A 19,462-nucleotide genomic window follows, 5' to 3' on the forward strand; every position below is an offset into this window, starting at 1 on the left:
TACGATGAGGGTAAGCAATCACTGTCGTGCTGCAAGACTGAAATAGTTCATCCTCACTGGTCAGGCCAGCTGCTCTGAAGCCCTGATGCCTTCGGGTATCATTAACACAGGGCCTTTCACCTCCTCTGCTATACTTTCTCAGTGACACATAAGGAATAGTATTTGATTGGCCTCAGCTCCCCCATGTCCACCTGATGCAATTTCAATGGACTCGTGCATAAGAAAATGAAAGCTGCCCTTCAGTGGAAAGGTGTCCTCTTGCAAACAGAGAATAAAGATGTTTTGAAACTAAAACATGAAGACTTGTGAGATACTCACCAGGCTTTCTCTACTGAGGAAAGAGGGAAGAAAACACTAGCCTGAAACTGGTTGCAACATGGATCTTGAAAATAAGGTTTTATTACACAAGTAAAGATACGAATTTGAAAAATGAAAATGCAGATAAGCAAAAATATCTAAAGTTAGTCATAATCCCTCACTGAGAGACAGTCACTGTTAATATTTTGCAGTACATATTTCCAAAGTCTATACATGCAGCTTCCCCTCTAGATACATGTGTCTATGTGAATATGTGTTTTTATGTATGTTGATGCAGGTACCTACGTGTAGGCGCACATGTATGTGAATACACACACACACACACACACACACACACAGGGGTTTACAAGAAACCTTTGACTCAAAGTCTTTTTCCTGTCCTGTATTCAGAAAAAGTGATTCTCTGAGAAGCATTTTATGAGTAATAAATGGTCTACAGGGCCCTGAACAGCACTTGTATTTTATCTTTTTTTTTTTTTTTGCCTTTTCTTGGGCCACTCCTGCGGCACATGGAGGTTCTCAGGCTAGGGGTCGAATGGGAGCTATAGCCACCGACCTACACCACAGCCACAGCAACTCAGGATCTGAGCCGCATCTGCAACCTACACCTCAGCTCACAGCAATGCCAGATCCTTAACCCACTGAGCAAGGCCAGGGATCGAACCCTCAACCCCATGGTTCCTAGTCGGATTCGTTAACCACTGAGCCATGAAGGGAACTCCAGCACTTGTATTTTTAGGAAAATGGATCCAAGATCAATTGCTGGAGTTTCCTTTCGTGGCTCAGTGGTTAACGAATCCGACTAGGAACCATGGGGTTGAGGGTTCGATCCCTGGCTTTGCTCAGTGGGTTAAGGATCTGGCGTTGCTGTGAGCTGTGGTGTAGGTGGCAGACGCGGCTCGGATCCCGCATTGCTGTGGCTGTGGTATAGGCTGGCGGCTACAGCTCCGATTCAACCCCTAGCCTGGGAACCTCCATATGCTGAGGGAGAGGCCCTAGAAAAGGCAAAAAGACAAAAAAAAGAAAAAAAAAGAAAAAAAGAAAAGAAATTATGGCTCTGATGTCCTTACTTGATTCAGAGGAGACACAAATGCAAGAAAAAAGCAGCCAGGTACCTCAGCCTCAGAGTTGAACTAGAACCCACCTGGCCTCTCGCAGTCCTCATGTGAATTTACAAAAATTCAGGAAGGAACAGAGCCAGAACAGGTGGGAGACACACAAAAAACCAAAAAGCCCATTTCTGGGCTCTAAATTTACGTGCTGCTGTCATCTTAGGCATTTACACCACCTACATCAACAGTAGCAGCCTTAGGAAAAAGAATTACATAGAAAGAATGGAGGACGGAGGAGTTGAAAGCCTTCAAACACTCTGCATATAACTGATTAAGCTGACCGAACCATTTTTTTTTTTCCTTCTCTGAGATCAAGTATACTCCCACAACCTTAAAAACTAAAAGCTGTATCTAAGTTTATCATTCTACTAGTGATTCACATTATAGGAAAATTTATGTCATTGCTTAGAAGTGCAAGTCTCTAGTCACTTTTTTTTTTTCTCAAACACCCTTTCATAAATATTTCATAAAGCAGGAGTTCCCATCGTGGTGCAGTGGAAACAAATCCAACTAGGAACCATGAGGTTGCGGGTTCGATCCCTGGCCTTGCTCAGTGGGTTAAAGATCCAGCGTTGCCATGAGCTGTGGTGTAGGTCTCAGACGCGGCTCGGATCTGGCATTGCTGTGGCTGTGGTGTAGGCCGGCAGCTGTAGCTCCGATTTGACCCCTAGCCTGGGAACCTCCATATGCCGCAGGTGCAACCCTAAAAAGGAAAAAAAAAAAATTCATAGAGCAAAAACCAGGAAAAAAATCAAAAACAGTTACAAAACATAAAAAAGACGGAGTCTATGCTAAGCCTACTTAAATACACCTTAGCTTGGGACCAAGTGTTTTCTTCCACATCAAATGTCAAATACCTTCACCTCCACAATAGCTACGTATATGTGACTGCAGATGGACATCTTCAGATTTTTATCAGCATCACTCCCACGTCAAGCTTCAAGAGTAAACTGAAATAGCACAATATCCTAGAAGTGAGGAAAGTAATATCAACCTCTAACTACATGATGGACTTACTACTAATGACGGTGGCACAGATAAACACATGGAATATGTTACAAATAATAAAAACCCCACCCTCTCCTAAAATATTACATAACGCTCCACAGTCCAATCATGCAGAAGTGAGCTATGCAATCACAACAGCAAATCAGGCAGCACTTACAATGAAGGAGAACTCTCTACCTGGTCCACCGGACAGAGTATCCATTTAAACACCATCTCTTCGGTAATATCTTCAAGTTTACTCCAGGGCACTGTGCCCGCTCCCGCCCCTCAACTCATAACCTTATCTTCTGAGACACCCCATGGTTCTTTTCTTCTGCTGTGAGACATCTCCTGCAGTGCTGAGTTTAATGCTTCTATGGTTTAGGGGGTATTATTACAACCTTTCCATTTTTGTACACAAGGAATTCTTAATTGGATCTCAGAGTCTCTGGATTTTATATGTTTGCATTTCTCCCAGTGCTACAAGAAAATGGTCATTCAACAAACATCCATTGCTTTAAAAATCTGTTCTAAGTCCCTGAGCTCAAAGAATTAGCCCTCTTTGAATGGAGAGACTCTGAGGGACCCGAACAGGGCAGTGTACAGGCTATGAAAACATGAGCTAAGAAGAGGGCAATGAGGAAAACCAAGAACAGAGTCCAGTAAAGGACAGACAACACTTCTTAGAAGTCGGGTTGGATGGTGAGAGGGAGAGAATGTCAGGTTCCAGATAACCCAGGGGGAGGGAAAGCAAATCCCACGAGGGATTGGTGAAGACATCCACCAATTACCTCGGTAAGAACCGAGACCAATTCAGGGAACTGCCCAGGATGAGGTAGAGAGGGCAACGACGGGGCTGGTCAGCAGGTGCTGGTGAGCGGGAAGACTGATCAACATGCTGGCAATTGGAAAAAAACAAAATAAAATAAAGAGGAAAACCATCTCCAAGGTGACTGCAATCTACCACCATGTCACTGGTTAGTGGCAGTGGTAAGTGCACTTTTATATAATTTTCAAATGAAATCTCTTATTAGGAACTCTGCAGGGTCAAAGGAACAAAACAATTAGGAATTTAGATTATCTTACGAACTGTAATTTATCTTCTCTGGTGTATAAGGAAAATATTGTGTGCATCACTTAATGAAATCCGATAAAGCGTGTGCAGGATTCTTTTCAACCAGTGTTCTTAGATTTCAGTCACACACACACACAAAAATATATATTTAAAAATGTACTCTAGCCACTCGCCCCTGCAGGATGATTTAAGAATTTCTTTACTCATTCACTCAATACTTCCTAATACAAGATTTTGAAACTGCCAAATGAATTGGATAAAGATGATGTTCATTTGGATAATATTTAAAGTCCATGTACCCTTTCTCAAAGAAAACAGGAAACAGAAATAGAAAATAGAAGCGTTTCTATGGCAGAGAGAAATTATAATTTAACAACTCAATTATTTACTTCTTGGTTCCTTTATGTTTTTATATGTGTGTGATTTTATTTTTTTAACAACTAAAAAGATAATATTTTTATTTCAGCTAGAGGAAGATGAAGATGTGATGAAAATAACAGAAATACTTTCCCCACTAGATTCCCTCTTTCTCAAGTAAAGCATTTCTTTCCTTTAAAAATACCAGATCAGGAGTTCCCGTTGTGGCGCAGCAGAAACGAATCCAACTAGGAACCATGAGGTTGTGGGTTCAATTCCTGGCCTTGCTCAGTGGGTTAAAGATCTGGTGTTTCTGTCAGCTGTGGTGTAGGTCACAGATGTGGCTTGGATCCCGCGTTGCTGTGGCTGTGGCGTAGGCTGGTGGCTACAGCTCCGATTTGATCCCTAGCCTGGGAACCTCCAAATGCCACAGGTGTGGCCCTAAAAAGACAAAAAATTTTAAAAATATATAAATTTAAAAAAAAAATAAAAATATCAGATCTGCTCTAGAACTCACATATGTGCAGAGAATTAACATAATTGCAAGAAAACGTTTTACGAAGTGGATAAGCAGATCTGTGAAATAGATTTTTTCAAGTGTTGTTATTTTTCAGTCGAAAATCCAGGCAAGCAGGTTATAGCATCACCTGCACATACAGTTCTGAAATGGCAAAGTACAATATATAGTTCAGAAATGAGCAGACTATATCTCCAAGTATAGTCTTCTCTGAATGAGTATCAGAGAAACAAGCCATTCTCTCTGAAAGGATACATAGCATTTTAAAGGTATCTGACAGCAGCTTTCTATGAAGGAAAGGGAAATTTAGGCAGGCTTAGGCCAAGGGCCACCACTGGTAGGTTTTGAAAGAACGGTGTTAGCACATAATTTTGAGGGCTAGTTAATGCCCTTTGAAAATGTGCCTATTAAAGGCTCTCTATAATTTTCGTGTGAAATTATTGCCACTCATAACCAGGGCTTTCTAATGGAATTGTTGATAAGCTTAACCACTGAATATGGGCACAAACTCTACTACTTTAATGCAAGTAGTCAACACCATGACCAGGACATTTAGTAGGGAAATCGGAAATTTAATTTCAATCAGATGAACCAAAAAAATGAAAAAGAATGCTTGAAGTGGTAGCATAAAAACCACCAGCGATTAAAAACATTTGGAACCTTCGCTTACCCTTCAAAGGCATTTGTTGCCATGGTTTTTAAAGACCTCTGAAAGCTTCAGCTGTGTCCACAAGAGCTGCCAAGAAATAGGGGTTCTATACTGATTTTATTTGTCAGATGCATTTTGTCTTAATTATCTCCAAGATAAAGATTACTTGGCCAAAGATTAAGGAAAAAAAAAAAAAAGAAGAAGAAGAAGAGCCACTGTCATTTCACAGGTAGAAAGACTATGATTTTGCTTTTCTGAGCCCTTCTTCAAATGCATGCATGCACGTGTGCACACACCTCTAATTTTCATCATGTAGCATGAAAGAGTAACTAGCACTTAAAACTGGGAATAGGGATGGCATTCTTACAAGGAAAGAGGTTTGCGGGTCTTAAATTTTAGGGGTGTGCCTTTCTTTGTCTCTGTTGAGAACCAGAAGCTAAACATCTAACAAACACACCTGAAGGTAAGACTTTTCTTTCAAAAAGTTTCATTATAAATGCTTTCATTTGAAGACTACACGATAGCTCATTCATATACACAGTAAAACTCTTCTGCCTCAACAGTCTCACTTCTCTGTTGCACAATGTGCAAGTTCCTGGGTTAGAAAAGACACCAAGTATTAATAATTTAGACACAGTATTAATAATTGGGGGGGGCGCTTGCTTTGTATTTGAAACTCATAAATATGTTTATATGTGCTCCTGCCATTTACCACTCGTACAGCTAATGTGCTGGTACCAGTATGTTCTCACACTGTAAGATCCTAGAGGGCAGCACTTGGCCCTGTTGGGCTAATGTGTGATTTCCCTATTTAGAAGGGCCTTGAACGTACACTTTTAATAATGACAGAGCTTCTTACAAAATTTTGGTAAGATCTTGGGAGCTCATATTATTATGAGACCCAAGAGGATGTTTCTGGAGTTACTTCCTCATTGTTAGTAACAGACAACTTTCAGGAAGTGGTTAAGCCATTCATTTCACCAAATGTCTTTAAAACTAATTGAGGAAATTTATTCCAGTTCCCACCCCTGGACTGTCTGCAGAGGGCTGCTTCTGTTTCTGTAGCTGCTGAATAATTCTATGTGTAGGTCCAGCTGTCATGTCAAACTCAGCATGTCTGGAGTCGATTTACTCTTCCCTGCTCTAAGTGGCCTTCGTCTTGGGGTTTTCCCAGTTCAGGGGATAACACCATCATTTTCCCTCTGTTTTTCCACCTCCTTAACATCTTTCTTGTCCAGCTATTCCATACTGAATCATCTTAAAAACAGTGTAGGTTCATTCATTATAATATCCTTCATTCTATTCTTTTTTACCAATTTCACAAATACCAAACATCCAGATTTCTAGTATGTCTAAGGTATTTGAATATCAGCCAAATTCATCTTTGTGCTTTTTTTAAATTTTTTATTATAGTTGATTTATAGTGTTCTGTCAATTTCTGCTGTGCAGCAAAGTGACCCAGTTATACATATATATTTATATATATACATTTATGTATACATTCTTTTTCTCACATTATCCTCCATCATATTTCATCACAAGTGATCAGATATAGTTCCCTGTGCATCCTTGTACTTCTATTCTCCCCTTCTCTGGTCTCTCTCATATGCCTCTGGAAGGTTAATCTTACTAAAAGACAGTTTTGTCATATATCTCCCATGATTTAAAAAAAGGTAATGATTTTATGTTGCCTAAAGCAAACTGATCCTAACCTTCCTTTCATTCTTTTATTTCTTCATTGAATGACTTCTCTTAATACAAAGCCTTGATTTGGGCCTTGTCCCTGGGGCACTCGCAGTTAGCAAGAGAAAGACACACAAACACAAATACTGGCAGAGCTCAGAGATCCTGAGGGTGGGGTTCCTGAGCATTGTGATTAAGAGAATATCACAACAAAAGCAGCCACACAAATTTTTTTGGTTTCCCAGTGCAAATAGAAGTTATGTTTATACCATACTGTCACCTATTGTGTGCAATAGCATTATGTCTAAAACATGTACATACCTTAACTAAAAAATGCTTTATTGTTGCAAAACTGCTAACCATCATCTGAGCCATCAGCAGTCATGATCTTTTTGCTGGTGGAGGGTTCTTGCCTCAATGTTGATGGCTGATAACTAATCCGGGTGGTGGCTGCTGAAAGTGACAATTTCTTAATATAGGACAATAATGATGTTTGCTACACTGATTTACCTTTTATTGAGAAATTAGAGGCCACTGTAGGGTTATTAATTCACCCAGTGTTAATATTGGGGTGTCTTAGGGAGTAGGGAGGCTGAAGGAGAAGGACAGAGACCAGGAAACAGCTCATCCCTGGAAGAGTTAGAACACATACAACGTTTATGTTCACCGTGACAGACAGGTGAAGTTCGTGATGCCCCAAAACAATTACAACAGTGACATCAAAGATCACTGACCACAGACCACCATAACAAACACGCAATCATGAAAAAGTTTGAAATGTTGCAACAATTACCAAAATGTGACCCAGAGACACGAAGTGAGCAAATGCTGTTGGTAAAATGGCTCACATAGATGTTTGATGCAGGGTTGCCAAAAACCTTCAATTTGTGAAACACACAGTATTTTCTTTTTTCTTTCTTTCTTTTTTTTTTTTTTTTTTAGGCCCACAGGTGCAGCATGTGGAAATTCAGAGGCTAGGGGTCCCACTGGAGCTGCAGGTGCCTGCCACAGCCACAGCAACGCCAGATCCAAGCCACATCTGCGACCTACACCACAGCTCAGGGCAACGCGGGATCCCTGACCCACTGAGCAAGGCCAGGGATCAAACCTGCATCCTCATGGATACTAGTTGGATTTGTTTCCACTGCGCCACAATGGGAACTCCAAAAGCACATTATTTTCAAAGAGCAATAAATTAAAGGACAATAAAGCAAGATATGCCTGTACCTGCAATCCCAATCCTAGGCAACAGGAACAAAGTACAGTCATCTCTCAGTATCCTCAGGGGATTGGTTACAAGATCCCCAACGGGTACCAAAATCCATGGATTTTCAAGGACCTTATGTAACATAGCTATAGCATTCACATGTAAAGTACACCTACCCTCTAGGACACTTTAAATCATTTCTAGACTACTTACAATACCTCATATAATGTAAATGCAAATGACTGTAAATTCAATGTAAATGCTATGTAAATAGTTGCTGGCATGAGGAATATTCAAGTTTTGCATTTTGGAACTTTCTGCAATTTGGTGGGAATATTTTCAATCAGGGGTTAGTTGAACCCACAGACACAAAGTGCTGACTGTAACACAGAGGGCCACAGGAGAGCGAACTTCTGCACTAACATCGCAGGTTTGCTGACAATCACTTTGGGCTAGAAAAAGAAGAAATTTTACAGGTATATCTGCAAAGACGTTTCTGGCAAAGAAATGGAATGGTCATGTCTGAATAACAGCAAGTAGTCCAGTCTTGAGAGTCGACTTCAGAAACAGAAATGGCGACTTTAAAGCAACTAGAAATGCCTTCTTGGTGCAGTGAGCAGCCCGTCAGTCTCATAAAACAACTAGACAGGCTAGAGCAAGATTGTGGAAATCCTTGAATGGTTGGTGTCTAAGGATTATTCCACGGCTATGGAAGTCATTAAAGAATTCCCTGAAAGTACTGACAGGATGAGTGATGTGCTAAAGTTAGTAGACTGTCAGTGTGCAGAGAAGTTTGGAAGAAGGAAAACAAATGCAGTAAGGGCTTAAGTGGAGAAGGCAGAAGGAAAACTCACATTATTGCAATGAACCTGGTGAAAGTTGATGGGGTAAACTCTGAGGAGTGGGATTTGGACACTGGGTTAGACTCAACAGAATTACACAAAAGTTCTGATGGGAAGAGCTGCAAAGGGCAAAGATGAAGCTAACTAACTCCCAGCTTTCAAGCGGGGATGCCTGAGGAAATGGTGAAGGAACCCATACAGAAGAAGGCAAAGGGGAGTGGGTGGTGTCAGAGACGCGCAGGAGTCACGAGAAGCCAGGGTGGGGCAGGAGCTAGACTTGGGAGATAGTTACACAGCTGTGACACTTTAGGTCTTAAATATTGTTCCCTGGGCGACTCTAACAAAGCACCACAAATGAGTAACTTAAAACAACACAAAGAATTTCCTCACAGCTCTGGAGGGTAGAAGTCTGAAAACAAGGTGATCAGCAGAGCCATGCTCCCTCTGAAACCCATAGAGAAGAATGACTTGCCTCTTTCTGCCTTCCACCATCATTGGTGTTCCCTGGCTTGTGGATGCATCATGTCAATAACTCTCTCCATCATCCCATGGGATTCTCCTCCCTGTCTCTTTGTCCAGATTTCCCTCTTCCAATAGGACCACTAGTCATATGGAATTAGGGCCCCACGCTACTCTAGTATGGCCTCATCTTAACTAAATACATCTGCAACGACCCTATTTCCAAATAAGGTGACATTCTGAGGTCCTGGGGACAAGAACTTCGACATATCTTTTGGGAGAGACACGTTCCAACCCATAACAGGTTATGTCTGCGATTGCTTAGAAAACTGGACAGAGGAAAGCATGAGAAAGAGAAAAGGTTGTGGATTCTGTAGAGAGAGGAAGAGGGAAAATAAAGAGGCAGAGAAAAGACAATAAGCCCTCTTCTCTTTCACAATTGATTTGCTTAATTTCCACTGAGGATATCTTGGTTTATGCTATTTCACATTTCTGGAATTCTTGTCCTAACTTCTTAATGCCTATGAAAGTCTTCTGATTCTTTCCAGATCTATATCAAATATACCACTTGCACTAACACTTGTTTTGCCAGCCTTGCCCAATGAAATAGCTCCCTTCTCTGAGGTCCTCTAGCAGGTTTTATTTACCATTCTTTGACCTCTTGCCATGTTCTGTTATTTAACAGACATGTGCCCAGCATGACCATAGACACAGGAGCTATGGCAACAAACAAGGCAGAGCAAGCCAGAAATCAGCTCTCACTGAGCTTCCATCCAAGCTTGGGCAGGAATATTTGAAGGTGGCACCTGTTGCGGACAAATAACAATCGACCAAATGAATAAATTAAAAAGCTCAGGGTTTAAGAAAAAAACTAAGAGAGCTCCCACTGTGGCTCAGTGGGTTAAGAACCCAATACTGTCTCTGTGAGGATGCGGGTTTGATCCCTGGCCTTGCTCAGTGGGTTAAGGATCCTGTATTGCTGCAACCTGCGGTGTAGGTGACACTTGTGGCTTGGATCCAGTGTAGCTGTGGCTGTGGTGTAGGCCTCAGCTGCAGCTCCAATTCGACCCCTAGCCTGAGAATTTCCATATGCCACAGGCGTGGCCATAAAAAGAAAAGAGAGAGAGAGAGAGAACTAAGGGTTTAGGGCCTTAAAAAATAGGTATTTTTAAAAAAAGAAAAAAAAAAAACTAGAGGCAAAGGTTTGTGGCATAATCAGGGGAGACTTTTCTGAGAAAGAGATCTTGGACAGAGATCTGAATGACAAGAAGCCAGCAAAGTGAAGTTCTGGGTGTCGCAAGCAAAGGCGAAAAAGGGAACCACAGATGCTAAGACCCTGAGAAAGGAATACATTTGGTGTGTTAGGGGAAGAGAAAGAAGGCCGGTGAGGCTGGATTACAGCAAGTGGGAGAGAAATAAGCAAGAATAAGACCATGCAGAGTACATTAAGCCCCAGAAAGGAATCTGGGCTTTAAGTGCAGTGAGAGTTTTAAGTACAAGACCATGTGACCCAATAAATGCATCAGAAAATCTCTCCTGCTGCCGCACGGAGACTAGACTGCAGAGGGGCAAGTGGGGAAATGTGGAGACCAAAGACTTGCTATACTTGTGTGCACATAATGCCAAGATCAACTCTGAGCCATATCTCTGAAAGGACTCTAGAGATAGCACAGTTACGTACTAAGAGAGCAGCCTCCACTTCGAACCCATCCTCTGGCTCTTTCTAGACAGGGGTGCACAGGTCAAGACAGAAGGTGACTGGAAATGGAAAGCTAAGCATAAAAACGAAACCATCCTGGGCAAACAAGCATGAGTTCCTACGCACAGAAGAACTAAGTTCTCTTTTAATAGAGAAGCTGAACAAACAGGCCTGCTTTGCTTTTAGCAAGTCAGTCTCCGCGTACCCTCAGCAGCTGTTGGAGGAGCTATCCAGGGTGCTGGACTCTCACCCTGAAGCTTTCTAAGTAAGACCTGGTGGGCCAGGCCATCGGTTATTCCTGTTGGACCTAAGGCCCCCACTGTGTTGAACCATAACCAGACTCCACCCTGATACCATGTCCTCCGGGTCTTATGTCACCTTTAGGCTAACACCTGCCTTGGCCGTGTCTGTTTGGCGTAATGTTGAGCACTGTCTATACAAAGGCGAGAACAGGAAGAGGCAGCATAGATAGGGGTGTGTAGACAGCCTTCAGCCTCCACTGTGCCTCATGATCATTTATAACATAAGGGCATAATATAAACTTTATAATATTTATTATGACAATAATAATACAAGAAGCAGGGAGCTCCATGGAGTCCTTTTTCCTTAGAATAACACACAAAGGGAGTACCTGGCTGCTGAACCTATAACCAAATCTGCTTATATAACTCATCCAAAAGTCTCTGCCTACAACACATCTTAAGGAACACTGCTTCTCTACCTGCAATGATTAATAAATTCGCAGAATACCCAATTTCACCCATCTCCCTTAAATAGTGTCCTTGACTTCGCTGTAGGGGGAAAAAAAAAAGTATGTTCAACTGGAAGCCATTACTCAATTTCTTGAGTAATCAAGTTCATACACTAAGTAGTGGATAAAAATTTGTATGCTTTCAAGTCAAACACTTTACCTCTTCAAGTAAAACACTTAAAGCACTAGAGTAATCTGATGGATACTCATTTCTAGCTCTCTTCTTAGGTAACAAGAAAAACAGGAAAAGCTACAGCATCTTCAGAACTTTCTACCTGCATCATGTCAGACCCTTCACTGTCCTTAAATAGGTTTGAGGGGTAGCGTGATTTATAAAGAGTCACAGAAGTTCAGCAAAACTTTTTAGCTCCAAGTTATCAAGACTATGATGAGAAAGACTGTATTGCTCTGGTATTTCCCTTTTATGCGCACAAATAAATCGAACAAATGGAAGTGCCATCAAAGTCGAAGAACAAATATATGCCCTAAGAATGTCTTTGTATAATCAAATGGTATATTCATTTTGTTCATTTTTATTCACAGAACTCCCCAATCTCTATCTCACCTCCTGGTCTTTGCTCCTATGCTCAGTCCCATTCTCATATGACGGAACACCCATCCCACCCTTCTTCATCTTCTCACTTTACTCATCCTCCAGATTTAATTTTATATCAGAAAACCTTCTCTGAGAGTCTGACTCAGCCCCCCACCAAGAATGAGTGAAGCCTAGACTCCTGGAAGATCTGAACTCACCCTCATCTTGGTGCTTGTCACACTATAACTTTATTACTGGTTTGCTTTTCTGTCTCTCCTACTACCTTAAAGCTCTAGATGGATAAGGATTGTGTCTTTCCTATAAGTATATCTACAGGATTTCCTACAGTGCTTTGCCTAGCAGAGGCATTCAATGAATAAATTAACAAATTAGAGAACATCATATACATATATATGATATACACATATATATATACATATATACATATATACACACACACACACATATATATATATACATGCAGCAGTGTACAGCAGCTTGGTGTGGGATCTCAGTTCCCAGACCAGAGACTGATGCCAGGCCACAATGAAAGCACAGAGTCCTAACCACTATACCACAAGGGAACTCCCTGAACTTTATAATGTTTTTTTTTTAGGGCTGCATCTGTGTCATGTGGAAGTTCCCAGGCCAGGGACTGAATGGGAGCTGCGGCTGTGGCTTATGCCACAGCCACAGCAACACCAGATCCAAGCCACATCTGCGATCTACACCCCAGCTTATGGCAACACCAGATACTTAACCCATTGAGTGAGGCCAGGGATTGAACCTGTATCCTCAGAGACAACTTAGGATCTTCATCCCGCTGACTGACCCACAACAGGAACTCCTGAACGTTATAATTGTTAAGGTCCCTCCTTATCTTTAACAGTTAATACCTCTGTCTTGTTTCTAGTGTTCCTGCAGAACTTTGGACTCAATAGTCATCTCACTTCAGAAACCTTATATAAATGACTTCATATCATGATAGGTAAGAAGTTTCTGAAACCACGTAGAAATTGCACTTTATGTAGTACAATTTTATAAAGTGAAATGAAATCCTAACATTTAGTCTGGGTGCACAAGATGGAGATAGATATATATTTTGAATATCAAAGAGTAAGCAAAAAAAAAATTTAAATACTTAAACTTGAGATAAAGCCATACCAACGAAATATATATTTTTGTTAGCTTACATTTTCTTCATTGAAATTTTCTTTTTTTTTTTTTATATTCACTAGTCATTGAAATTTTCTATTTCTTGTGTGTGTTTTCTGTTCTGAGCCCTTAATGCCCACAGACATGACTGTTTGATGTGGTATTTGTAACATACTCCCACATGCTAAACACACAGGATGAAAATAATCTGTGAAAATGCTGCCATTGCCTCTTGAAGGAAGATCATTTCTACCTTCAATCTCAGGAACTTGACGTTTATAACTGACAATATTTTCATTGTTTTCCCCATCTTCATCACAGAGTAGCACTTTATATTGACTCTCTAATCTTATCATGAGAACCTTTGCCTCCCCAAACAAATTTCCCAAATAATTCTAAATTTTCTGGGGTTATGGGAGTTCCCATAGTGGCTCAGTAGAAGTGAAACTGACTAGTATCCATGAGGACACATGTTTGATCCCTGGCCTTGCTCAGTGGGTTAAGGATCCGGCATTGCTGTGAACTGTGGTGTAGGCTGCAGATGCAGTTCGGATCTGGATTGCTGTAGCTGTGGCATAGGCTGGCAGCTGGAGCTCCAATTCAAGCCCTAGGCTGGGAACTTCCATATGCCACAGGTGTGGCCCTAAAAAGACAAAAAAAAATTTTTTTTGGGGGGGGGGGTTATGGATTACATCTTGCACATATTTTTATTTCCACAGAACATCCAGCAACAGTACAAAGTTCTCAATAAATATGAATAGGCAACACATTAGATTTGGAAACCATCAATTCCCTTTTTACATATTAAATCAAGAGTCAGAAATTATGGCCCATAGGCCAGTTCTGGTCAGTTACCTGTTTTGTATATAAAGTTTTATTGGCACGCACTCATGTATTTACATAGTGCTTGTGGCTCCTTGCAGGCCGCCATGCCAGAGATAAGCGGCAGCCACAGACACTGCATGACCTGCAAAGCCTACATAGTTACTCTCTGCTCCTTCGCAGAAAAACTTTGCTGAGCCCTGCTCTAAATCACTTTTACAGATGAGGGAACTCAGTCTCAGATAAATGACTTGTTCAATTAGGTAGCTGAACCTACCCACTAAATCCACCTTTACCAGATGATTTTTCTATACCAGATTAAAGACTTGGTGGGGGGAAAAAAGGTATTTTAAATTACATAAAATCAAATAACAGGAAAATCACAAATGAAGATGACTCTCAAAAGACTTTTAAGGGCTTACACTAACTTAAGCCAAAATATAACTCTCATTTTTCTAAATTAAGACAGTATCTTCCGGAGCTCCCATTGTGGCTCAGTGGCTAACAAACCCAACTAGTATCCATGAGGACGTGGGTTCAATCCCTGGCCTCGCTCAGTGGGTTAAGGATCCAGCGTTGCCATTAGCTGTTGTGTAGGTCACAGATGTGGCTCAGATCTGACATTGCTGTGGCTGTGGCATAGGCTGGCAGCTGTTGCTCCAGTTCAGCCCCTAGCCTGGTAATCTCCATATGCCGCAGGTGCGGCCCTAAAAAGATAGAAGACCAAAAGAAAAAAAAAAGATAGTATCTTCTAGTAAAATCAAATAACCTATGCTTATATATATATATATATACACACACACGTATATACACACACACACACACACACACACAAATTTACTCTCAGATTAATGTTATGCATTTTATTAAAATTCTAACAAAAAAGTCCAAGTCTTACAGACTTCTAAAAGATGTTGAAAGGAATAGCTGTCCAAAAAAGTGCTTTTAAAATGGACCAAGGTGACCTCACACACTACTCTATTAAGATACGAAGAGCCTTAAAAAAAAACAACTCCATTCCACTGGCAATGGAAGGAAAAATAGTGTATGTCAGCCCCAGCTTTCACCCCACATCAGGGCAGTGAAGAGCTACAGCAAGAAGTCCATGAGAACAGTGATTCATTCTTTATTCAAAAGTATCTGCAATCAGTACCTATTAATTTAGTAGACTCTGGTTTTTAAGAATTTACTTGTCTCAATTTCCATAAAGGGAATCACACAAAACCCCATCAGAAGTATTGTTAGTATTTATACCCTCAACTTTGCTTAAGCTGAAAAGATAAAGGAATAAGAAACAGAGGGAAATGGTTCACTGTTAAGACAAAAGGGTTAATTGGGGTAGCTTTAAACTGCTGTCAGACCTCTGCTCTTGTCAGTCAAGGGATCTTTAGCACAGATATTTTAAGTAGCAAAACTGATTGATGTTTCCCCCAGTGTGCCCTATATAGACAATAGAGCACCAATACAGACTTCCCTGGAGTAGAAATAAAATGTAGCTGGTGGTCTATCAGAGAAGCTGCACTTGTTAAACTAACTACAAGAAAAGGATCAGGGCAGATAGGCAAATGAAATGTTCCAGGTGCATACTTAATAACCGTTTGGTACAGATTATGCACCCCTTTCTACAAGTCACCAGCCTTGGAGTCTTCTCATTTTAGCAAAAGGTCACATTATCCATTGAGACAACAAAGAGATGGAAGAAGAGCAAGAGAAGAACAAGGTAAATTAGAATGGGTCGGGAACAAAGATGAGAACAGAATGCTTATCTGGGCAAAGTCAAGTTGCAGAAATAATTACGTATGGGTAATTAATATCATACCACCTCATCTAAGCCTAGCGGCCTGCAACGCATGAATATCCACCTGCCATCCCCCAATCATGGCAAGGACAACATCTCAGAGATCCAGCTATTGAAATCCTCTTCCTCTAGAGTTGCTCAAGACAGTTTGGACCTTGCCAGATGAAGCAAGCATAATTACCTAGCCACAACTGCCCTGACACTGGCCAACTCTTTCTCCTGAGATCTTATCTCTTCTTCATGTTTGTACCATAGATACAGGTGGACCGCCTAGGATTAGGGTTCTGTACAAATGGCTGATCAGATGCCTTCCTCAGTTGCCTCCCCTCTTAGGATTAAACAATGGAATAAGTTGTTTTCAACACACTATTACCTTGAATACTTCTCTTGAAGAAGGCCTTACAGCCCTCGCAAGACCAAACTCCATAATGGTAGCCTGAGGCATAGTCATTGCACACTGCACAGTAGCGAGTCTCCTTGGCAGATTCCATGGCCATGCTTCCCTTGTCACTGGTGCTGGCCAATCTCTCTCTGCCACCCTGGCGCCGATTATCTGAATTTGGCCTGGGGAAAAAAATAGGAGAAAAAAAAACAAAAACAAAAAAAAACACAGTGAATCCATTAACATTAGAAAAGTAAAACATGCACTCTCCTCTAAAGAATAAGAGGCTTGGAAGATGTAGCAGATCCACTTTATTCTGACATTTTGAAATAATGAATCATAATGTAAGCTAATCTTTCATTACCTCTTGCCGTCTGTTACAGCAAAAGGTGTTTGCCTATTCTATTAACCTTGAGGGGAAATTGTTTATTGCAAACTTGCTTTAAAAATGGACTGACTTACACTGGAGTATATTATCCAGAAAATGACAAAATGAAATTAGCTGGTTTCTAATGGGCTTATTCATGTTTTCAGGGATTCACAATTAACTCAGAACCATTAGAGACCAATGCTCATTCCTAATTCCAGACCACACTAAGGGTCTTTAGGAAATGGAGACAAAGCATAAAACAGCTGGAACATCTGAAACTCAGATAAACGGGTGAACAAGGTGGAACACATGTAGAAAGACAATTCAACTTTTTGTGTCACTGTTACCAGATAATCCTGAATATCAGCTTTTATAACTTCACTGTAATTTGAGGATCCTAGTGCATATCCAATACGCCTCTTTAAGAACATGTAGAATGAGAAGAACAGAGGAACACAAATGATTACACCAACCTTGAAAGTTTTTTGGGAGGAATCATATCCCAGAAAAGAAACAAAGAAGGCAGTCAGAAAGTGCTGGGAGAACCGAGGAATTGGGGGAGCAAAAAAGGTTTAAAGAAGTAGAAAGCTTTAAGAAGGAGAGAGTGACCGATAGGGCCAACGGAGCAGAAAAGTCCAATAAAACCAGAACTGATCATGTGAAGCTGTATTTGACACGGAGGATGCATAGCGAGGCGTTTCCATAGAGAGTCTGGGCACAAGCCAAATCCTGTGGGCGGGAAAGGAATGGAATGCATGGCAATGAAAATGAGTGAAGGTCATTCCTTCGAGAATCTGAATGAGAACGGGAAGGGAAGGAGATGGGTGGTCACTAAAGAATATAAAGACAAAAGGGGGGGTGGTTAGAATGGAAGGGTCCTGAGAAGGCCTCAAGGAGATGGAAGGGGATGGTGGCAGGTGTGGAGAACAGAAAACAGAACAAAGTCAAGAAGGAAAGTAAAGCAGCTGGGATTAAAGACACAGGTAGAAGGAACGGCCTCACCGAAGACCCCTTGAAGACATCAGGGAGAAAAAAGGTAAGGAAAGGAATAAATGAGACTAATTTGCATGTCTCATCTAACCAAGCATGGGAGCACAATTATACTGACCCAGGATTTGCTAGGCATCTGCAATAGAATAAAGGTGGTGTAAGAGAAGTGTGTGTGTGTGTGTGTGTGTGTGTGTGTGTGTGTGTTGCGGGTGGAGGGACGGGAGGGGGTCCTATGGCCAAAGCCCAGCACAGTGCCCGGTGTGTAGTTGACACGTGGTAATATCTTGTCATGAATGAATAGAGCGTTCCCGGGTATGGGGGGTGGGGAAGAGGTAGAAAAATTGTGGAAGGAAAGATGGAATGAAGCCTATGACATTTAAAAACAAAAACAAACTAGGATGAGATAAAGTGAACGGAAGATAGAGCTTCCAGGGTCTCTTGGTTAAGGAAGTTCAGGCTTCCTGCTTTCCACACCTGACCCAAATAACCAGACCACCCTGACTGCCACCAGTCCCCCCTGCACAAGCCCTGCCTTTCCTTTTAGCTCAGATTTGACAACCCTTCTCTGTCCCTCTCACTCCTTAAGATTGTCCGCAATTTTGTAGTGGTGGTTCTCAAACTACATTTGCCATAATATTCACAAAATAACTAGCTCCTTGGGTCGAGTGTGTCTGATGTGACTTTGCCAATTTTTTCCATTCTAAATGACCTAGCTCTTTGGTTGGCAGCCTTAGATAAGAGTTCTTTACTTTTTAAGACCCTTAGAGAGCGCTGCCTCGACGTTTTTGAGTCTAGTTCATATTCTGTTGCCCATCTCTTTCCATTTCATCCCCATGTCATCAACACCCACCCCCCAACACAACCTCAAATCTTTTTACTGTTTATTTACTAATGTCTTATGCACGATTCAAGTTAGTGGGTAGCAGCTGTGAATATTTAACTATAGAAGCCTTAGGGCCTGGGAGAGGGGGTTAGCAAGCAGGACACTGACAGATTTGATGTCTTGTCAACCTTATTAAGTATGAAGCCCTGGTAACTAGCTCAGTGTTCAACACACAGCAAGCATTCAATACATGGTTGTGAATGGACTCAGGAATGAACGAATAGCATGTGCAACAGCTCCAAGGTGTCAAGTATCCTCCATCCCCCCTGCATAATAAAATACCACATTTTCTTAAAATTGCAGTAAGATAGACATAACATAAATCTATCGTCTTAACCATTTTTCAGGATACAGTTTGGTGATGAGTATATTCACATTGGTGTACAACCAATTTCCGGAACTTTTCCATCTCACCAAACAGCAACTCTTCACCCATTGAACACCAACTCATTTCTTCCTCCCCAAAGTCCCTGGCAAGCACCATTCTACTTTCTGTCTCAAGGCATTGAACTACCCTAGATTCTTCATAGAAGTAGAATCACACAGTATTTGTCTTTCTGTGATTGGCTCGCTTCACTTAGCATCATCCATGCATGAATTCGTCTCTTACCAGCCACTCCTAATCCCCACACACTGGCAGTTAATTAACATGTCCCAGTTCCAAACTGGAGAGCACGTTTTTCTTTACTTTTCCTCTGCTACTGACTACACTATTATTACTCCTTCAGTTGTACAATCTCATCTCTGCTGCTGTCCTCTGAGTTCCTTGTGTCTTTTCCATCTTTGGAATCCTGAGTGTTTATAGCACAGAGCCTCTTCCAGAATTGGAAAAAAATAAATATTGATATCTAAGGAAATAATCAATGACTGA

The 19,462-nt window shown here is 41.2% G+C and overlaps 1 protein-coding gene across 32 annotated transcripts in view; it reads right to left on the reverse strand.

Annotated features, from left to right (window-relative positions):
* ESR1 (estrogen receptor 1) overlaps positions 1–19,462 on the reverse strand; it is a 384,969-nt gene that overhangs the window by 223,626 nt on the left and 141,881 nt on the right. For 15 of the 32 annotated variants that reach the window (XR_014836665.1, XR_014836701.1, XR_014836707.1 and 12 more), the window contains 1 exon segment: positions 16,340–16,530. The exons of 3 other annotated variants lie outside the window; for them this stretch is intronic. Coding sequence is in view for 23 of the 29 variants with exons in the window: in XM_085010346.1 (XP_084866472.1) it covers positions 16,340–16,530 (191 nt within the window). In the remaining 6 variants the exon portion in view is untranslated. 32 annotated transcript variants of the gene reach the window in all.

The sequence above is a fragment of the Sus scrofa genome, chromosome 1 (assembly GCF_054392235.1).
Source record: "Sus scrofa isolate SSC_HxYL_T2T_F1_AM1 chromosome 1, Sscrofa_HxYL_maternal_Yorkshire_Landrace_v2.0, whole genome shotgun sequence".
Classification (NCBI taxonomy): domain Eukaryota; kingdom Metazoa; phylum Chordata; class Mammalia; order Artiodactyla; family Suidae; genus Sus; species Sus scrofa.